This window comes from Stenella coeruleoalba (assembly GCF_951394435.1).
Source record: "Stenella coeruleoalba genome assembly, chromosome: 5".
Classification (NCBI taxonomy): Eukaryota; Metazoa; Chordata; class Mammalia; order Artiodactyla; family Delphinidae; genus Stenella; species Stenella coeruleoalba.
In genome coordinates, this window is record NC_137150.1 from 60,812,328 (window position 1) to 60,833,097 (window position 20,770).

Sequence of the window (20,770 nt, forward strand, 5' to 3'; positions counted from 1 at the left end):
CATTGTTTACCACTACTGATATTATTATTATTTTGGCTCTTATATACTAATACAACAAATCTCTCTTCAACTAATATAACTTGGAAAAGGCTATTGGAGGGCACACTGTCACTCTCTTCTCTCTTCCCTTAAGTTTTCCTCCAAGATGAGAAAATGACAAACTGAGATGGCAAAAGATACAGGGAAAAACTCTTACTGAGCAGCACACTGAACTAGACAGGTAAGTGTAAAACAAGCAAAGGTCTCATCTCTTTAGATCTGTAGATAAGAAAAATCAGGAACCACAACAGTGAAAATGAAAGGAAAATGGACTAAATTGAATGGCTTTATGCCATGGTGTTTGGAACCAAAGACTCTGCTGCCGTATTGCCTGGGTTCAAATTCTGTCTCTATACTTACTCTGTTCTGGGCATACTCATATTCTGGGTAAGTTTCTGTAACCTCTTAATGCTTCAGAGAAAAATGCCTGGCATAAAGTAAGCACTATGTAAGTGTTAGCTATTATCATTTCATTCTTATCCTTTATAATAAAATACTCTTTAATGTTCTGATAAAGAATTCTATTTCAAAAAAAATAGAATTCTATTTGTTTTAGTATAAAAAGGAAAAGAATGACCATATGTCCGTATTCTAAGATGTGATCTTATTGCTGACTATATAGCGCAATTTCAACCTGGCTATCTTTGCCTATCTGTTTTCCTCTGAAGTTGGTTTCTATATGGGCCCAGAAGAGACTGACCCAACCATGCCTCTGGGTACTTAGAAAATGGTACCATCTGAGTTCTCTGGGGCTTAGACATTGACTCTTTGGAAGCCCTGGACCTTGGATATTTCACCAGCCTCTCCTGAAACCACTAACCATCTGAACCTGCAGCCTGGGTGCTCACATCATTGCACCCTTGCTCTAGGAAGCTGGTGACTCCAGAGACAGGTCCTGGAGCTTGAACTCTTGCCTCACCACATGGAGAGGCCCCTTGTTTTACCTCTGTTTGGAAGCCAGACTCCAAAGTACCTTGAACACTGTAAACAGGGTCCAATGGCATCCCTAAGTTCTAGAAACCCTCCCCAGATGATAAAACCCTATTTTTCTTTCTAAAGCTCTTACAGTTTCTTGACTTGCAGAAATAAATGTCTGCTCGTCCCCCTAATGTCCAAAAGCTTTCTCCTCTTTAATCCTTGGAAACCCTTCATCCTTCATGATTTCAAAATTCTGGACTCTCGTGGTTACCGCTTCAGAAAAAAATATTCTTTTCCTTGAATTCTGGAAACATAAGCACTCTTTCCAAAAGTTTCTAAACCCGCTACAGTTTTCCTGACACTTACTAACACTTACTAGCCTGATGTGCCTGGTTTTCATTAGCTCCCAATGCCCAGAAGGCCCAGAAGAATCTTATGGCTTAATTAAAACCACCAATCATCCCCAATGAACCAGCAAAAGGAACGTTATATTATTGTCCACAGAAGTTCTGCAAAGACAAAATTATCAAAATAATCACGACTTTAGCATCACAACGTGGAAAAAATAATTTCGTTTCAGGATATATAAAGAACGAAGAATCCTACAGAGATCAAGAATATTCATACTACTTAAAAACATTTTTTATATTAAACAACAGGTTGTAAAAATCTACTGTTTTCAATAAAGAGAACAAAACAGACTAAGTTATTATCATTAATATTTGAAGGAATAAGCTTGTAGAACTCAGATTCAGGCCAGTGAAGAACAGCTGTAGACTTAAGATTTCAGTAAAATTCAGTAGATGTGTCACAGAAATGTTAAAAGTGCTTTAAAATTTTCTAAACGTTTACTCTGAATGGCTACATTTATCCCTTCATGGGCCATCAACAGTCTGTCCGCACTTGCACGTGGACCCCTCTGTTAATCTAGACCCTTCCCTTGGCTCTTCATTCCCATCTTTTCCTTAGCTTATTTCACCTTGGCTAGCATCTGTCCTGCCTCTAAAATCTCATGATGGCCTGGACCTGAATGATGTGGTCTCAGGGCACAAGGCTTTGTGTTGAGACAGTGTGGTCACAAGCAAGCCTCAGTGACAGCAGTTCGCCTGCTGGCTGCCCCATGTCTAAGGGGGAAAGATGGTAAGTGACAGATTAGGAATCTGAGTCCATAAAGTGCATCAAATGTAATGCCACCTTTAACCTCCCATGTTCCTATCCTCATGACAACCACTAAGAATTGAACCCTTGTCCAAAGCAATGCCTCCTTATAAGAGGTTTTAAGAAGGGAATGTATTCTCGACACTGATTTTTTTTTTTTTTTTTTTTTTGCGGTACACAGACTTCTCACTGTCGCGGCCTCTCCCGTTGCGGACCACAGGCTCCGGACACGCAGGCTCAGCGGCCATGGCTCACGGGCCCAGCCGCTCTGCGGCATGTGGGATCTTCCCGGACCAGGGCACGAACCCATGTCCCCTGCATCGGCAGGCGGACTCTCAACCACTGCGCCACCAGGGAAGCCCCTCGACATTGATTTTTAATAGAAAAAATACTCCCACCCTAAGCTGCCATTCCACCAAGTCAGTTCCTGTGATCATCTCAGTAACAGGATGTTCCACTTGCAGCCTTGTATTCATCTCCATGAAGTAGAAATTGTGCTTTGAGTCCATAATAAACTCCACGGTTCCTAAATACAAAATACATTGGGTCACATTTCAACAGTATATAATCAGTAGGAATCAAAATCTTTCTTGATAGATTATATCAAGTTTTACAGCTGCCTTCATTCAATGGTAAACATTTTGCATTTCATGAAGAAAACATCTCACATTTTGCAGCAGCAAATGATTCTCAATCAAAAATATGGAGCCACATGAAATTTAACAATAGAAAAGTATATTTGGGGTTTCAAATGGTAAGCCCAGGTTATGAATCAGTCTCAACTGTTGTAGCAGTTAGAACATGGTTGGACCATGTGTTGTTACTGCTTCTGTGTACCAAGATCCCTGGAAACCTCACTGTGACATCCCATCTCACTCTAACTCTGTGGAGGAAAACACAACATTTTTTTCTCCTGACTGTGCGCTTTGGAAGTGTCTTTAAAAGTCCTTTTTCTAGTGACCCACTGGGAGATTACTTAGTAACTAAACACTATGTTAATGTCTTATCTAGTGACATTCTATTAAGTACTACACTTCCCCCAACTTTATTAAGGTATAATTCCAGACAGTAAAATTTATCTATTTTAAATATTGTGTGCTGAGTTTCAGCAATTGAATACAGCCATATAACCCCCACCACAATGAAAATACAACATACTTCCATCATCCAAAACATTCCCTTGTTCCCTTTGCAGTCAGTCCCTTCCCCAGGCCCCAGCTCCAGTCAATCACTGGTCTGCTTTCTATCACAGTTTTTTTCTAGAATGTCACATAAATGAAATCATATAGTATACAGTCTTTTGTGTTTGAATTTTTTTCACTTAGCCTAAGGCTAATTCCATATAATTTAAAACTTGCTTTTCAAACTGTGGATCACAACCTATTAGTGGATTGTAAAAATTTAGTGAAGACTTCCAGTTTCTTGCCCAGCATGGAAGGAACTTAGAAGTTGCCATTCCATTCTGACAACAAGAAAATGCTGAATAAGATGAAAAATCAACAACTCTTCTTAGATGCATCACAGACATGAGGTTAAAAGGCAAGCCGCTGCCCCCCAAATTAGAGAGCCAGAAAGGTGAAAACAGAGATTCACAACTTATTGGAACAGAAACCCATGAGCAAAAACCTCTGTGGGAACACATACTGGAGAAGGAAAACCTGGACTGTAATTGACAAATTGCTGGAGGCTCAGTGTGGACAGTTCCAAGAGTTAAAAACTCCAGGGGGGACCAAGTTATAGGGAGCTCCGAACACTTTTATAAGTTTTACCTCCAGAAGCTCTACCAGGTCCTCACAGTGAACATTGGAGAAAAAACCCCTTGAGTTCCCAGCAGTGGGAGGGGAAAACGAACCATATGAAGTATGCCAGAGTTCTGTTCTTCTGAACAAGATCTATCCTTAAGAGAAACTATTTTATTACAGCCTAAACTATTGGGATTTTATCAGGGCCTAATTAATGTAATTGAGGGAAGGGAAATACACAACTCCAGCCATTCTGTCCCACATAAGGGAATAAATAAAAAACAAATAAACAAAAAAAAACTGAAAAACACTGATGAAGTTCACAGTTCAGAGCGCAAGCTCACCAAAAGACAGACTAAATCACAGGTCTATAGAACATTTCACCTTCCCTGTACCTAACCACTACACTACTAAAGACCTATTTACCACAGTTCCTTTTACCTGGTACATCAACGTCTGGCTATCAAGAACAAATTACACGGCATCCTAAGAGGCAAAAAACACAGTTTAGAGAGACTGAAAAAGCATCATAACCAGACTCAGATATGATAGAATTATAATTATCATAATTATCTGATAGAATTATCAGAGCAATAATTTAAAAACCCTTTAATTAATATGTTAAGGGTTTTAATGGAAAAAGTACACAACATGTAAGAACAGTTAAATATAAGTAGACATGGAAATTTTTTTTTTTTTTCCGGTACGCAGGCCTCTCACTGTCGTGGCCTCTCCCATTGCGGAGCACAGGCTCCGGACGCGCAGGCTTAGCGGCCATGGCTCACGGGCCCAGCCGCTCCGCAGCATGTGGGATCTTCCCGGACCGGGGTACGAACCCGTGTCCCCTGCATCGGCAGGTGGACTCTCAACCACTGCGCCACCAGGGAAGCCCAGACGTGGAAATTTTAAGAAAGAAAAAAAAGATTCTACAGATCAAACATACCATAAGAGAAATGAAGAATGCCTTTGATGGACTTATCAGTAGATTGCACACAGCCAAGGAAAGAATCTCTGAGCTTGAGGATATGACAACAGAAACTTCCAAAATTAAAATCAAAGAGAAAAAAGACTGAAAAAAACCAGCACAGAATATCCAAGAACTGTGGAGAACTAGAAAAGGTGTAACATATGCATAATGGGAATACCATTAGATAAGTAAAGAAAGGAACAAAAGCAGTATCTGAAGCAAAAATGACTAAAAATTAATGTTGGACACTGAATCACTGATCCAGGGAGGTCAGAGAACACAAAGCAGGATAAATGCCAGAAAAACTATACTTAGGCAAACTATACCTATAATATCATTTTCAAAGTACAGAAAATCAAAAATCCTGAAAGAACACAAGGAAAAAAAACACACTTTATTTATAAAGGAGAAAAGATAAGAATTACATCTGACTTCTCCTCAGAAACCATGCAACCAAGGACAGCAGAGTGAACTATTTAAAGTGTTGTCTAAAAAAACCATCAAGGGCTTCCCTGGTGGCACAGTGGTTAAGAATCCGCCTGCCGGGCTCCCCTGGTGGCGCAGTGGTTGAGAGTCCACCTGCCGATGCAGGGGACACGGGTTCGTGCCCCAGTCTGGGAAGATCCCACATGCCACGGAGCGGCTGGGCCCGTGAGCCATGGCCGCTGAGCCTGCGCATCCGGAGCCTGTGCTCCGCAACGGAAGAATCCGCCTGCCAATGCAGGGTACACGGGTTCGAGCCCTGGTCCGGGAAGATCCCACATGCTGCAGAGCAACTAAGCCCATGCGCCACAACTACTGAGCCTGCGCTCTAGAGCCAGCAAGCCACAACTACTGAACCCTGCGTGCTTAGAGCCCGTGCTCCGCAACGAGAAGCCACCACAACGAGAAGCCCGCGCACCGCAACGAAGAGTAGCCCTTGCTTGCCACAACTAGAGAAAGCCCATGTGCAGCAACGAAGACCCAACACAGCCAAAAATAAATAAATAAATAAATAAATAAATGAGTGAATAAATAAATAAATTTCAAAAATCTATCAAGAAAGTCAGCCAAGTATACAAAAAAAATCATCAACCTATAATTCTGTATCTTGTTAAGTTATCCTTCCAAAGTGAAGGAGAAATAAAGACTATCTTAGATAAACAAAAATTGAGAGAATTTATTGGCAGTAGACTTGCCCTGCAAGAAATGTTAAAAGAAGTTCTTCATAGAGAAGGAAATGAAATAGGGTCAATAATCCAAGATGTAACAATACTTAATGTTTACGCATCTGAAAACACGGTGTCAAAATACATCAGGTAAAAACTAAGAACTGCAAGAATAAATAGATGAATCCACTAATCAATTGGAGACTTTAATACCCCTCTATTAGAAATGGATAAACCCAGCAGGCAGAATATTAGTAAGGACATAGATGAACTCAATAGCACAGTCAATAAAATGGAATAATTGACATCTATAGACTAATTCATCCAACAACAGCAGATTACATATTGTCATACTTGCATGGAACAATCACCATGACAGAACACATTCAGGGCCATAAAAAAAGACCTTAACAAATTTAAAAGAATAGATAACATATAATGTCTGCTCTCAGACCACAATTAAACTAAAAATCAACAAATTGAACTAAAAATCAGAAAGATAGCTGGAAAAAATCCCCAAATACTTGCAGATTAAACAACACACTACTACATAACATGTGTCAAAGAAGAAATCTCAAAAGAAATCTAAAAATTGTTTAAACTAGATGAAAATGAGGATATAACTTTTCAAAATTTGTGAGATGCATAGAAAGCAGTACTTAGATGGCAAAGTATAGCATTGAATCCATATATTTGAAGAGAAGAAAGATCTAAAATTAATCTAAGCTTCTATTTTAGGAAACCAAAAAAGGAAAAGCAAATTAATTCCAAGGTAAACAGAAGAAAATAAATAATAGAGTAGAAATTCATGAAACTGAAGACAGAAAATAGAAAAAAAAGTCAACAAAACCAAAAGTTGGTTCTTTGAAAAGATCAATAAAAGTGATAAGCCTCTAGACAGGCTATCTAAGAAAAAAAGAGGATAGAAATTACTAATATCAGACATGAAGGAAGGAACATCACTACAGACCTTATGAACATTAAAAGGATAATAAAGGAACATAACAACATTATACTCACAAATTTAATAACCTAGATGAAATGGGCCAATTCCTTGAAAGACACAATCTGCCAAAACTCACACAAGCAAAAAATAGACAGTTTAAATAGGCCTATATCTATTAAAGAGATTGATAAATCATTAATAACCTTCAAAACAGAAAGCAGCAGGCCCAGATTGGTTCACTGGTAAATTCCACCAAACACTGAAGGCAGAATTTATACCCATTTTCTACAATCTCTTCCAGAACACAGAGTTTTTCCTAACTCATTCTATGAGGCCAGCATTACCTTAATACCAAAACCAAAGATGCAAATCAAATCCAACAATGTATAAAAATCCCACCATGACCAGGTAGGATTTATCCCAGGTATGCAAGGCTGGTTCAACATTAGAAAATCAATTAATGTAATCTATCACATCAATAGGCTAAAGAAAAACCATGTGATCATATCAATAAATGCAGAAAAAGCATTTGATGAAATCTAGTACCCAATTATAATAAAAACTCTCAACAAACTAGGAACAGAGGGGAACTTCCTCAATTTGATAAGGAAGATTTACAAAAACCTACAGCTACCATCATACTTAATGGTGAGAAACTAGAAGCCTTCCCCCTAAGATCAGAAATAAGGCAAGGATGTCCACTCTCACCACTCCTTTTCAATATCATACCAGAAGTCCTATCTAATACAGTAAGACAAGAAAAGGAAATAAATGGTATATAGATTGGGAAAGAAGAAATAAAACTGACTGTTCACAGATGACTTGATCATCTTTATAAAAACTTCAAAAAAGTTGACAAAAAAACCTCCTGGAACTAATAAGTGACCATATCATAGTTGCAGGATACAAGGTTAATATACAAAAGTCAATTGTTTTCCGACATACCAGCAAACAAGTTGAATTTGAAATTAAAAACACAATACTATTTACATTAGCACGCTCCCCCATGAAATAGGTATAAATCTAACAGAATATGTATAAGATCTACATGAGGAAACTATAAAATTCTGGTAAAAGAAGTCAAAGAAGAATTAAATAAATGGAGAAATAGTCCATGTTCATGGGTAGGAAGACTCAACATTGTCAAGACGTCAGTTCTTCCCAACTTGTTATATAGAGTCAATGCAACCCCAATCAAAATCCCAGCAAGTTATTTTGTGGATATCAGAAAACTGATTCTAACGGTTATACGGAGAGGCAAGAGACCCGAATAACCAACTCAGTCTGACAAAATGACAAAATGGGAAGACTGACACTATCTGAATTCAAGACTTACTATAAAGCTACAGTAATCAAAACAGTGAAGTACCAGTGAGAGAACAAACAGATCAGTGGAACAGAATAGAGAGTCCAGAAATAGACCCACATAAATATAGACAACTGACCTTTGACAAAGGAGCAAAGGCAATACAATGGAGAAAAAACAGTCTTTTCAAGAAACGGTGCTGGAACAACTGGGCAACTACATGCAAAAAAAAAAAAAAAAAAGAATCTCAACACAGACCTTACAAAAATTAACTCAAAATGGTTCAAAGACCTAAATGTAAAACACAAAACCATAAAACTCCTAGAAGACGACACAGGAAAAAACCTAGTTGACCTTGAGCATGGTGATGTCCTTTTAGATACAACAGCAAAGGCATGATCCATGAAAAAAATAAGTGAGAAACTGGACTTCACTAAAATTAAAAACTTCTGCTTGGCGAAAGACAATGTCAACAGAATGCAAAAACTAGCCACAGACTGAGAGAAAATATTTGCAAAAGGTACATCTGATGAAGGACTGTTATCTAATATATAAAGAACCCTTAAAGCTCGAAAATAAGAAAGCAAACAACCCAATTAAAAAATGGGCAGGTCTCCCTGGTGGCGCAGTGGTTGAGAATCTGCCTGCCAATGCAAGGGACACGGGTTTGAGCCCCGGTCTGGGAAGATCCCACATGCCGCGGAGCAACTAGGCCCGTGAGCCACAACTACTGAGTCTGCGCGTCTGGAGCCTGTGCTCTGCAACAAGAGAGGCCGCGACAGTGAGAGGCCCGCGCACCGCGATGAAGAGGGGCCCCCGCTCGCTGCAACTAGAGAAAGCCCTCGCACAGAAACGAAGACCCAACACAGCCAAAAATAAATAAATAAATAAATAAATTAAAAAAAAATATGGGCAAAGACCTGAAGAGACACCTCACCAAAGACATACAGATGGCAAGTAAGCATATGAGAAGATGCTCCATATCATATGTTATCAGAAAAATGCAAATTAAAACACTGAGATACCACTACACACGTATTAGAATAGCCATAATCTGGAACACTGACAACACCAAATGCTGGTGAGGATGTGGAGCAACAGGAACTCTCATACTCTGCTGATGGAAATGCAAAATGGTACAGCCACTTTGTAACACTTTGGCAGCTTCTTACAAAACCAAACATACTCTTACCATGTGATCCAGCAATCATACTTCTTGGTATTTACCCAAATGAATTGAAGCTGTGTCTACACAAAACCCTGTACACAGATGTTTATAGTAGCTTTATTTATAATTACCAAACTTGGATGTCCTTCAGTAGGTCAGAAGATAAGTAAACTGTGGTACATCCAGACAATGGAATATTATTCAACACTAAACAGAAATGAGCTATCAAGCCATGAAAAGATATGGAGGAAACTTAAATACATATTACTAAGTGAAAGAAGCCATCCTGAAAAGACTACATACTGTATGATTCCAACTATGTAACATTTTAGAAAAGACAAAACTATAGAAGCAATAAAAAGATCAGTGGTTGTCAGGGGTTGGAGGCAGGGAGGAATGAAGAGCATAATTAGGGCACTGAGACTATTCTGTAAGATATTACAATGGTGTTTACATGTTGGACACGTGTCATTATATATTTCTTCAAACTCACAGAATGTACAACATCAAGAGCGAACCCTAATGTAAACTATGGACTCTGGGTGATAATGATGTGTCCATGTAGGTTCATCAGTTGTAACAAAAGCACTGCTCTGGTGCAGGATGTCGACAGTGGGGGAGGCTATGTTGCAGGGGGATGCGGGGTGTGGGAACTCTTTGAACTTGCTGCTCAATTGTGCTGTGAACCTAAAACTGCTCTAAAACATTTAAGTTTACTAATTTCGAAAAACGCAAAAAAATCATTTTAGCGATTTTATTTCAAAATAGGATAGAAAATATCAAAAGCATTATACAGAATTAGGCTAAGTACTGTTTAGTGACGTTTTCCCCCGATATACATGTATACAAACATAAGCACATTTACATCCTGGTTCTCAACGTAAAATGTACTTCTTAATGTGGATATAGTCAAAAAAGTTTGAAAGCCTATGATTTCAGAGCTGTATGTCTCGTTTGTCTTTCAAAACACAAATGAATTTTCCTCCTCCTCTGTTAGAAGCCAGTCGTGACGTACCTGCGCCAACATAATTTACAGCTTTAGCAGCTCTGACCGCAGCTTCTCCGAGCTTTTTTCTTACTTCAGGTTTAATACCAGGCTATGAAAAAATATTTGAAATAAATTTCCATTAGTACTTTGTTCTACTCGAAGTTTCCATTAAGATTCAATAGTACATTTCTATGTATCAAATATTGCATTAAAGAGATAAGGATAAATATCTAACGTTGTACATTTCAGCATGAAATACTGTCTTATACCACAGTTCAACTATACCAAAGTTTAATGATTCTGTTAGTAATTTCTATGAATTGCAGATATTACTTAGCATAATGACATATCTCTGTCCCTTGTACCTACAAAATAACTATCTTTTCTTTTTTTTTTTGGCCGTGCTGTGCGGCTTGCAGGATCTTAGATCCCCAACCAGGGATGGAACCCAGGCCCACAACAGTGAAAGCACTTAGCCCTAACCACTGGACTGCCACAGAATTCCCCCAAATAACTCTCATGATCATATGTCCACTTAAAATTACATATATCAACAAAAAAACTTTGAATCTCTATTTGTTTCAAGATGATAAAGCAATCTGGGTCATATGCCCAATAATTATCTTGGAATAATGGTAAATGTTGAGATTACAAGTTAATAAGAAAGGTTCAGGGACTTCCCTGGCGGTCCAGTGGTTAAGATTTCGCACTTCCATTGCAGGGGGCGCAGGGAAATAAGATCCTGCGTGCCGTGCATGGCGCGGCCAAAAAAAAAAGTTCATAAAATGTTTATCAATAAGTAGGCAAAGCCTTTTAACACTGTTAAATAGCTCTCTACAGATTTTTATTTAAGCAGTCACTGCTTGAAAATAAGGCTTTATTGAAATTATTGTTGACATTTACTTCAGATGGTATAATGTACTCTGCAACAGAAATTGAATTTTGAATACAGTATGAGAATAACTAACTGATTAATCAGAAACCTTAGATCTCTGACCTTTTAGAAATACATATTGAAAAAAACATGCATATAACTTTGGACGAGAGGCCTACGGCAGTAGCAGATTCCAAAGAAATGTGAATCTGAAAATAGGTAATCCTAGGAGTAGGCCTTGACCTGGGTGATGACCTGAGTCAATCAAGAGGTAGACTCAGATGTAAACAATTATAAGGGGGCAAAAGTGGCCAAATAAGAGCAAATCCAAATCTCTCCTCTATACAACATAACCTTCAAGTTGGGAAGATGACTAATATATTTTAAGAACATCTGAAACACCAGTTAAAAGAATGTTCTTCATAAAAAATACATTCAATGAACAAGACCATTCCATTCCTCAAACACACTAGTTAATTACAATTTAAAATCTGCATGGAAATGGTAGCTGTTCACTGTAAGTCAGATACTACTTGGATCAGAGCAGATTTTCCCAGATACCACCCAGAAGGATCATGGTCTTAGTGCGCCCTCAGTATGGCAGCCCCAGAATATCAACCCTTCCTCATCCCCAACACTGCAGGAGGCTGTATTACTGCTGGGGAATGGTTGTTCAGCAGGACTTTGGGGGAATACTAGCTTCACAGATTTCTGACCCAAAAGTCAGTGACTGAGATTTACAATATACAGAAGTTGACAAATTTCTTTACAAGATCCTTACCCCTGGGGCCTCCTCAATGATCTTCTGATGTCTCCTCTGTACACTACAGTCTCTTTCAAACAAGTACACAGCATTGCCATGGTGGTCACCAAACACCTGGACTTCCACATGCCTATTTAAAAACCCAATGAGAAGTTTCCATTTGTAGGTTGAACATTCAAGAAAAAAAATTATATATATGAAATGAGTGAGAAATAAGAAAAGACAGAAAACACTGGAGACCATATTTATGACCTCACAGTAGGGGCAAGTCACAAGTACAAACTGTCAAGGAAAAGACTGATAAATCTGAATACATCAGAATTACAAGTTACAGTCACAATTCATGTATCCTCAAAAAGTCAATGAAAACACATTTTTATGATCAGGGGATTTTAAAAAAGCAACTCTTACAGTCAGATTTTATAAACTAAGGCAGACTGGAAATTATAATGGCTCATCCATAGAAAGGTTAAGAAATAAATTTATATGGATCATTCGTTTTTTAAGAATATACTAAAATTAAATCATAAAAAACAAGATAAGGAACTTTAATGTTGAGTGTAAAATAGTAAAATTATCAGAAATCATATTAAGAGTAAATGCAGGACTTCCCTGGTGGCGCAGTGGTTAAGAATCCGCCTGCCAATGCAGGGGACATGGGTTCGAGCCCTGGTCCAGGAAGATCCCACATGCCGCGGAGCAACTAAGCCCATGCACCACAACTACTGAGGCCTCATGCCACAACTACTGAAGCCCGTGTGCCTAGAGCCCGTGCTCCACAAAAAGAGAAGCCACCGCAATGAGAAGCCTGCTCCACTGCAACTAGAGAAAAGCCCGTGTGCAGCAACGAACACCCAACACAGCCAAAAATAAATAAATAAATAACTTAATTTTTTTAAAAAAGAGAAAGAGTAAATGCACATAACACTTAAGAAAATAAGGGTAACACAGACCATTTGGTGAACATGAAAGCATTCTTCTCAGGAGATTCATTTTGATATGTTCACACTGTAGCTCACCTCACACATTCACCACCATAATACAGAAATGAGTGACCAGCAAACATTTTTTTCTGTTGAGTTTTTTTTTTTTTTGGAAGATGTTGGGGGTAGGAGTTTATTAATTAATTTATTTATTTTTGCTGTGTTGGGTCTTCGTTTCTGTGCGAGGGCTTTCTCTAGTTGTGGCAAGCGGGGGCCACTCTTCATTGCGGTGCGTAGGTCTCTCACTGTCGCGGCCTCTCTTGTTGCGGAGCACAGGCTCCAGACGCGCAGGCTCAGTAGTTGTGGCTCACGGGCCCAGCCGCTCCGCGGTATGTGGGATCTTCCCGGACCGGGGCACGAACCTGTGTCCCCTGCATCGGCAGGCGGACTCTCAACCACTGCGCCACCAGGGAAGCCCTCTGTTGAGTTTTTAAAATAAAAATTGTCAAACATAGAAGAAATTTTTTTAAAAACCCATAAAGTCTTATAAATGTACTATTTCAGCACAGTGGCTCATTTCTCTTCCTTTCTGTTTACCTCATGAAACACTTCATTAAACCACTTGGAAGAATTTTTTTCTTGATATATCATTTCTACTGAATGTTCCATTTAAAAATTTCCCAACTTGTCCAACATATTCTCTTGACAAAATAATAGGAGCTGACTTCTTCCTTTTGGATGTGCTTCCTTGATCTTTCCTCCTATTTTTACTTACCCTTAAGCTACTAACACCAAACACATTCTTGCTATTATTATTTTGAATAAACTTATCTGTGAGATCAATTAAGAATAAAAAAACCAAGAGATTTTATTTTGCCTTTGTTTATTCTTTCTCAATCGCTCTTCCTTTCTTTAAAGAGATCCAAGTTTCTGACCTGCATCATTTTCCTTCTCCCTGAAGAACTTAACCATTTCTTGTAAAGCAAGTCTACTGGTGACAAAATCCCTCAATTTTTGCTTGCCTGAGGAAGTCCTTATTTCTCCTTCAAGTGTGAAGGATAATTTCACTGGACACAGAATTTATAGGTTGATTTTTTTTCTTTCAACCCTTTATACATATTTTACTCCACTCTATTCTTTTTTTTGCTTGAAAATATGCAGTGTTTATTTCAACAGTCCACTCTATTCTTAAGTCTGATGTATTTCTTTTTTTTTTTTAATTTGTTCACGACCCACTATTCTTCTTCTTTTTTATTTTTTTTATTTTAATTTTTTTTTTTTTGCGGTACGCGGGCCTCTCACTGCTGTGGCCTCTCCCGTTGCGGAGCACAGGCTCCGGACGCGCAGGCTCAGCGGCCATGGCTCACCGGCCCAGCCGCTCCGCGGCATGTGGGATCCTCCTGGACTGGGGCACGAACCCGTGTCCCCTGCATCGTCAGGCGGACTCCCAACCACTACTCCACCAGGGAAGCCCTCTTCTTCTTCCTTTTTTTTTTTTTTAACATTTTTATTGGAGTATAATTGCTTTACAGTGGTGTGTAGGTTTCTGCTGTAAAACAAAGTGTACAGCTATACATATACATATATCCCCATATCTCCTCCCTCTTGCTTCTCTGTCCCACCCTCCCTATCCCACCTCTCTAGGCGGTCACAAAGCACTGAGCTGAACTCACTGTGCTATGTGGCTGCTTCCTACTAGCTATGTCTGATGTATTTATTATCCTTGCTCCTCTATAGATAAGGTGTTTTTCCCTTGTAGCTTTTTTCAAGACTTTTTTTGTCTTTGGTTTCCTGCAGTTTTAGTGTGATTCAAAAAAATTTTTGACATTTAGCCTGCTTTTGGTATACCCTGAACTTCCTGGTTCTATAATTTGGTATATGTCATTAATTTTGGAAATATCTTGGCCATTATTACTTCAAATATTTCTCCTGCCTCTTTCTTTCTTCCCCTTGTAGTATTCAAATGATGCATATATTACACCTTTTAAAATTGTCCCACAATTCTCAGATATTATGTTCTGTTTGTTTGTTTTCATTATTTCTCTTTGCATTTCAATTTGGGAAGTTTCCACTGACATAAGTTCAAGGTCACTGTTTCTTTTCTCAGCTGTGTCCAGTCTACCCTGAGTCCATCAAATGCATTCCTCATTTCTGTTACAATGTTTCTGATTCCTGGCATTTTCTTTTGATTTTTTTTCTTAGAGTTTCCATCTCTCTGCTTACATTACCCATATGTTCTTGCATGTCACCTACTGCTCCATTAGGGCCCTTAACATTTTAGTTACTTTAAACTCTAAACCTGATAATTCCAAAATTTGTGTCATATTTCAGTCTGGTTCTGATGCTTGCTTTTTCTCTTCAGACCATGCTTTTCTTGTCTTTTAGCACACCCTGTAATTTTTTTTGGTTAAATGCTAGGCCTAATGTGTCACAGAACAGGAACTGAGGTGAACAAAACTTTCATGTGACATTTTATGTTAGCCTGGCTAGGAGGCAGGCTGTGTTTAATGTCTGCAGTAGCTACAGGTGCCAGAGGCTTCAGTTCCCTCTAGTGTCCTTGTTTTGTTTTTTCTCCTTTTGTCTTCGGGTTTCCCTAAGAACCCCTTAATCAGAGTCTGTGTCTTGCAGCTCTTTCGGTTGTAACCTGGTTATTATACAGGAGCCCTGGTGACATGGCAGTAGGGTGTGGGCGAGGGAAAGCATTCTATAATCTTAGGATTAAATCTCGGTCTTTCAGTGGGTCTGTGTCCCTGTGTGCCTCAGAAGTGTTTCTTAGCTTTTTTTTTTTTTCTTCCCTTACGTGAAACAGGAAGACTAGAGTTGGCTAACTGCCCTTCCCCCGGGACAGAAAAGGCTCTGGCAAAGTTCCCCTTAGAGTGCTGGCCTTTGGTAGGGAGAACAGACAGCTCTGGGTCTATTTCAGAATGGTTTCTTTTTTCCTCCTCCTGCCCCAAAATGTGAGGGAATTTTTCTTGGATTTTCACTTTGAGAACTTGGTGGTGTCCTTGGAGGAAAAACCTATGAAAATTTGGTTTTGTCACCAAAATTGTCACCATCAAGCTAGTCCACACGCAGCCTCTAGTAATTTGTCAAAATTCCCATTTAAGTGTCCCTATCAGTTTATGGCTCCCGCAGCTTCTGCTCCAGGTTAGCTGATCTTGGCTGTGATTTGCTGTCTTCACTTGCCTGCCCAGATTTCAGGGTGGTGGTTTGCCTTGTGGCCTCAGTTCTCTGATGGGTCTAAAATTCATTGATTTTTATTTTGTTCAGATTTTTACTTGCTTTTTGGGTGTGAGTAACAACGTCTATGCTCTTTGCATGTTGGAGCTGAGCTGTTTGTTTTTCAAATTCCAATTGTAAAACTTTACCACGTCCACTGACTCTCCCTTATCCTTTAGCTGCTCCAGGGAAGAAGGCACTAGAGCAGGAACTCTAGGTTCTGAAGTGAACATACGGGGGCCACACCAGGAGCACAACATAGCTCTTTCCTGACTTCTCAGAAGTTGGAAGCACTTTCCTTTGGTTGTTTACAAGGGAAGCTCATTGAGGATCTGTGTTCTGTTAGGATTTCTGCGGTTGTCAAATCACCCTTGTTATTTTCCTTTTTCTGATGATCCTTTTCTGTGTTGCTTTATCTAACTTAGAGATTCTGGAGCACAGTGCCTGAGAACCAAGAAGTACATCAAATCCCAGTCACTCCAATTCAGCCACTGCTGGGGTCTGGCTAGATGGACGGATGCAGCTGGTTTCTAGTAGGAATGCCTTGGTATTTTCTAAGAGTTCTAAAGTTTTTATTTTCCTATTCACAGTTTTTTAAAATAGATTTTATTTATTTATTGGCTGCGTTGGGTCTTTGTTGCTGTGCATGGGCTTTTCTCTAGTTGCCGCGAGTGGGGGCTACCCTTTGTTGAGGTGCATGGGCTTCTCATTGCAGTGGCTTCTCTTGTTGTGGAGCACGGGCTCTAGGCGTGCGGGCTTCAGTAGTTGTGGCATGTGGGCTCAGTAGTTGTGGCTCATGGGCTATAGAGCGCAGGCTCAGTAGTTGTGGCACACGGGCTTAGTTGCTCCGCGGCATGTGGGATCTTCCCGAACCAGGGCTTGAACCCGTGTCCCGCGCATTGGCAGATGGATTCTTCACCACTGTGCCACCAGGGAAGCCCCGTGGCATTGGCTTTGACAAATATTTGCCTCCTAGAAGCTTTATCAGTAAGATGAAGAGACGTGCAGTAGCCAGTCTTCCACTGGACAGAGCAGGAGTGGCCTGCGTGGCTGCTAGGGTTCGGCCCAGAGGAGACTCCACAACCCTCTGGAAACATCTCCCCCTCTCTCAACTGTCTTTAAAAACGTTCGCAAGGGCTTCCCTGGTGGCGCAGTGGTTGAGAGTCCGCCTGCCGACGCAGGGGACGCAGGTTCGTGCCCCGGTCCAGGAAGATCCCACATGCCGCGGAGCGGCTGGGCCCGTGAGCCATGGCCACTGAGCCTGCGCGTCCGGAGCCTGTGCTCCGCAACGGGAGAGGCCACAACAGTGAGAGGCCCGTGCACCGCAAAAAAAAAACAAAAAAAACAAAAAAAAACGTTTGCAAAACTTTCTCTCACCTGCTGTGTTACAAAGATCTAACTAAAATAGACCTCCCTATAGGTTTTACCCAAAGGTTAAAAAAAAAAAAAAGTCCCATTTCTTTTTCACATAAAAACAGTACAATTGAGAAATGCAAATCAAAACTACAATGAGGCATCACCTCACCCCCGTCAGAGAGGCCATCATCAAAAAATCCACAAACAGTAACTGCTAGAGAAGGTGTGGAGGAAAGGGAGCCCTCCCGCACTATTGGTGGGAATGTAAACTGGCACAACCACTATGGAGAACAGCATGGAGGCTCCCCAGGAAGCTAAAAATGGAGCTACCATACGACCCAGCAATCCTACTCTTGGGCATATATCCAGAGAAAACCATGGTTCAAAAGATTACATGCACCCCAGTGTTCACTGTAGTGCTGTTTACAACAGCCAGGACATGGAAGCAACCCAAATGTCCATCAACAGACGAATGGACAAAGAAGATGCGGTACATATATCAATGGAACATCACTCAGCCACCAAAAAGAACGAAACAATGCCATCTGCAGCAACATGGATGAAACCGGAGACCATCATACCAAGTGAAGTCAGACAGAGAAAGACAAATATCATATGATATGACTCATATGCAGAATCTGCTTGACCCAAAAGGCTGGGGAGGTTAAGCCTCTTAAGCAGGAGCCATTGTTTCCTTTCAAAGCTGGGGATGGAGGGATCTGCTGAGAACCGAGAAGAGAGGGCCCTCACAACCCCTGGCCTCTGCTTCCTCTGTGGCTGCCCCAGCCAGATCTCCTCATCTCATCTGTTCCTTTTCTCGTCCAAAGTCACATGCAGGACCCATTACATAATTTATGGATCCACTGCAAAATGAAAATGCAGGGCCCCTTTTAAAATGTTATTAAGAATTTTAAGATGCCTCCACGGGGTATTAAACCAAATATGGACCCTTCTGAGCTTAGGGCCCTGTGCAACTGCCCAGGTCACATGCCTGGGAAATGGGTCCTGGTCTCATGATTCATGTGTGTGTTAGGTCAGGAGCTGGATCTGAGTCTTCTGCTCATGAAGGTGCTATACAAGGTCAGTTACTGGAGGCCCTGGAGCAGCCAGACAGGCATCGACAGGCAGACGTGACTCTGAGAACTAGTCGATACTTCACCTTCTGGCCCTGCTTCTCCATCTGTAACAGGGATCATGATACCCTCCCGCATTTTTAATCCCTCTAGAATGTGCACTGAATATGAAGTGAGGAAGGAATCTGATTTTTTTTTTAATTCTCTAAAATAGTACACTTTGAAGATTGTTATCTATCCCAACCTTTCAGATAAGCTCAATAGTTCTGATCAGATTTATTATATAATACATCTTGATTTCTACTTTTCTCAGTTATCAGTACCACCCTGACAATCTTCTGGTACTCCATTAACTCAACAGATAATTACTTAGCAGAATATAAAATAGTGATTATCATGATATTGAAATGTTATTACTAGAAAACACAGAAGAGAAATATGTAGAAATGCTAATACTTATATTAGGAGAATGAGCTATGACTGACTTGGTTTTCCATCTTTTGTATTTTCCAAGTTTGTAATGTATTCATATTATTTCTATATTTAAAAAAATATTACTGATGCCTATCATGAAGAAAATAATGCCAGGTAATATATATGGGAAAATAAAAAGAAAGAAAACTACCAGGTCCTTGATTCCCAGGAGCTTCCCAGGTATTGAGAGTATAAATTACAATGTGAGGTAATATTTAGCTAACATTTCACAAGTAAAGAATCTACATCTTCAAAAATGTTGCAGGCGTTGAGTTACAGTCACTGAAATAGCTAGCTGATGTCTCCACGACAATTTTAACTCAAGAGTATGCCAATGCGGATAGTTAGCCTATCCTTTTCTGAAAGCTACTGTGGAAAGGAACCTTCAATTCACCTTAGAACTTCCTCCATTTTTGCCTTATTTCCCACTAATAGGTGGCATACGTTTTGCTCTCCTAATCAACTGGCCTATTTTGAGATTGACTTTTTTGTTTTTTTTAACTATCACATTCTAAATGAATTTAATTACTGTGCCATGCTCAGGGACAGTTCTAAGTTTTGTAGGGCTTGAAACAAAAACAATTTGGGAGCCCACTTTAAGATGAGTACAAAATTGGGTACAGGTTCTTCAAAGAAGTTCATGCAAGAGAAGGGCCTGAAGCTTTAGTTCATTACCTGCAAGGTAAATCTCTCTCTGGTCATGGTCCCCAAATGAATTTTTCTCTCTAAAGTCACTTGACTTACAGGTTTGTGTGTGTGTGTGTGTGTGTGTGTGTGTGTGTGTGTGTGTGTGTGTGTGTGTATTTAACACAAAATCTATGAAACAAGAAGCTTTTATAATCAATATCTTCTTTTAAGCAATACACATGAAAATAAAATTCCTGATAATAAAATAAATTAGAAATCCACATAGTATCTGCTATAGTGGTACCCAGAGAAGCAGTTTGGTGTGGTCACTTAGAGTGTGAATTCTGGAGTCAAACTGCCTGGATTCAAATCCCAGCTTCACCACTTCCCAACTGGGAGATGTCAGGCAAGTCAGATGACCACTCTGTTGCTCAGTATTTTCACCTGAAAAATGGGAACAGGGTCCACCTAATGGGATTGTTGCAGGAATTAGACTAGAAATAGAAGGATAGCAAGATTATTACTTAGTATACGTAAAATACTTAGAACCTGGCACATGGTTAAGTGCAATATAAGGATGAGCTATTAGTATATTTGTTAACATATCACTTACAATTCAATTTGGCTAACTATTACCATTTTCTGAGCATCTCAAATGATGCTTTATCTGTAAGATAGAGCTTAGTTTCTTACAAGAATTTTTTTTATTTTGAAAAGACTCTAAATTCCATCAACAAGAAATGAATTGAGGACTTCCCTGGTGGCGCAGTGGTTAAGAATCCGCCTGCCAGTGCAGAGGACAGAGGTTCGATCGCTGGTCCGGGAAGATCTCACATGCCACAGAGCAACTACGCCCGTGCGCCACAACTACTGAGCCTGAGCTCTGGAGCCCGCAAGCCACAACTACTGAGCCCACGTGCCACCACTACTGAAGCCCGGGCACCTAGAGCCCGTGCTCCCCAACAAGAGAAGCCACTGCAACGAGAAGCCCGCGCACCACAACGAAGGGTAGCCCCCGCTCGCCGCAACTAGAGAAAAGCCCACGCACAGCAACGAAGACCCAACGCAGCCAAAAATTAAT

General features: G+C 40.1%; 1 protein-coding gene across 1 annotated transcript in view; it reads right to left on the reverse strand.

The window, feature by feature from the left end:
- The window catches only part of MCCC1 (methylcrotonyl-CoA carboxylase subunit 1), a 63,633-nt gene that overhangs the window by 20,695 nt on the left and 22,168 nt on the right, over positions 1-20,770 (reverse strand). Inside the window, exons 8-10 of the mRNA XM_079921224.1 lie at positions 12,036-12,147; positions 10,408-10,489; positions 2,514-2,641 (exon numbers count right to left, since the gene is read on the reverse strand). Of these exons, the coding sequence (XP_079777350.1) occupies positions 2,514-2,641; positions 10,408-10,489; positions 12,036-12,147 (322 nt within the window). The remainder of the gene's footprint in view (positions 1-2,513; positions 2,642-10,407; positions 10,490-12,035; positions 12,148-20,770) is intronic.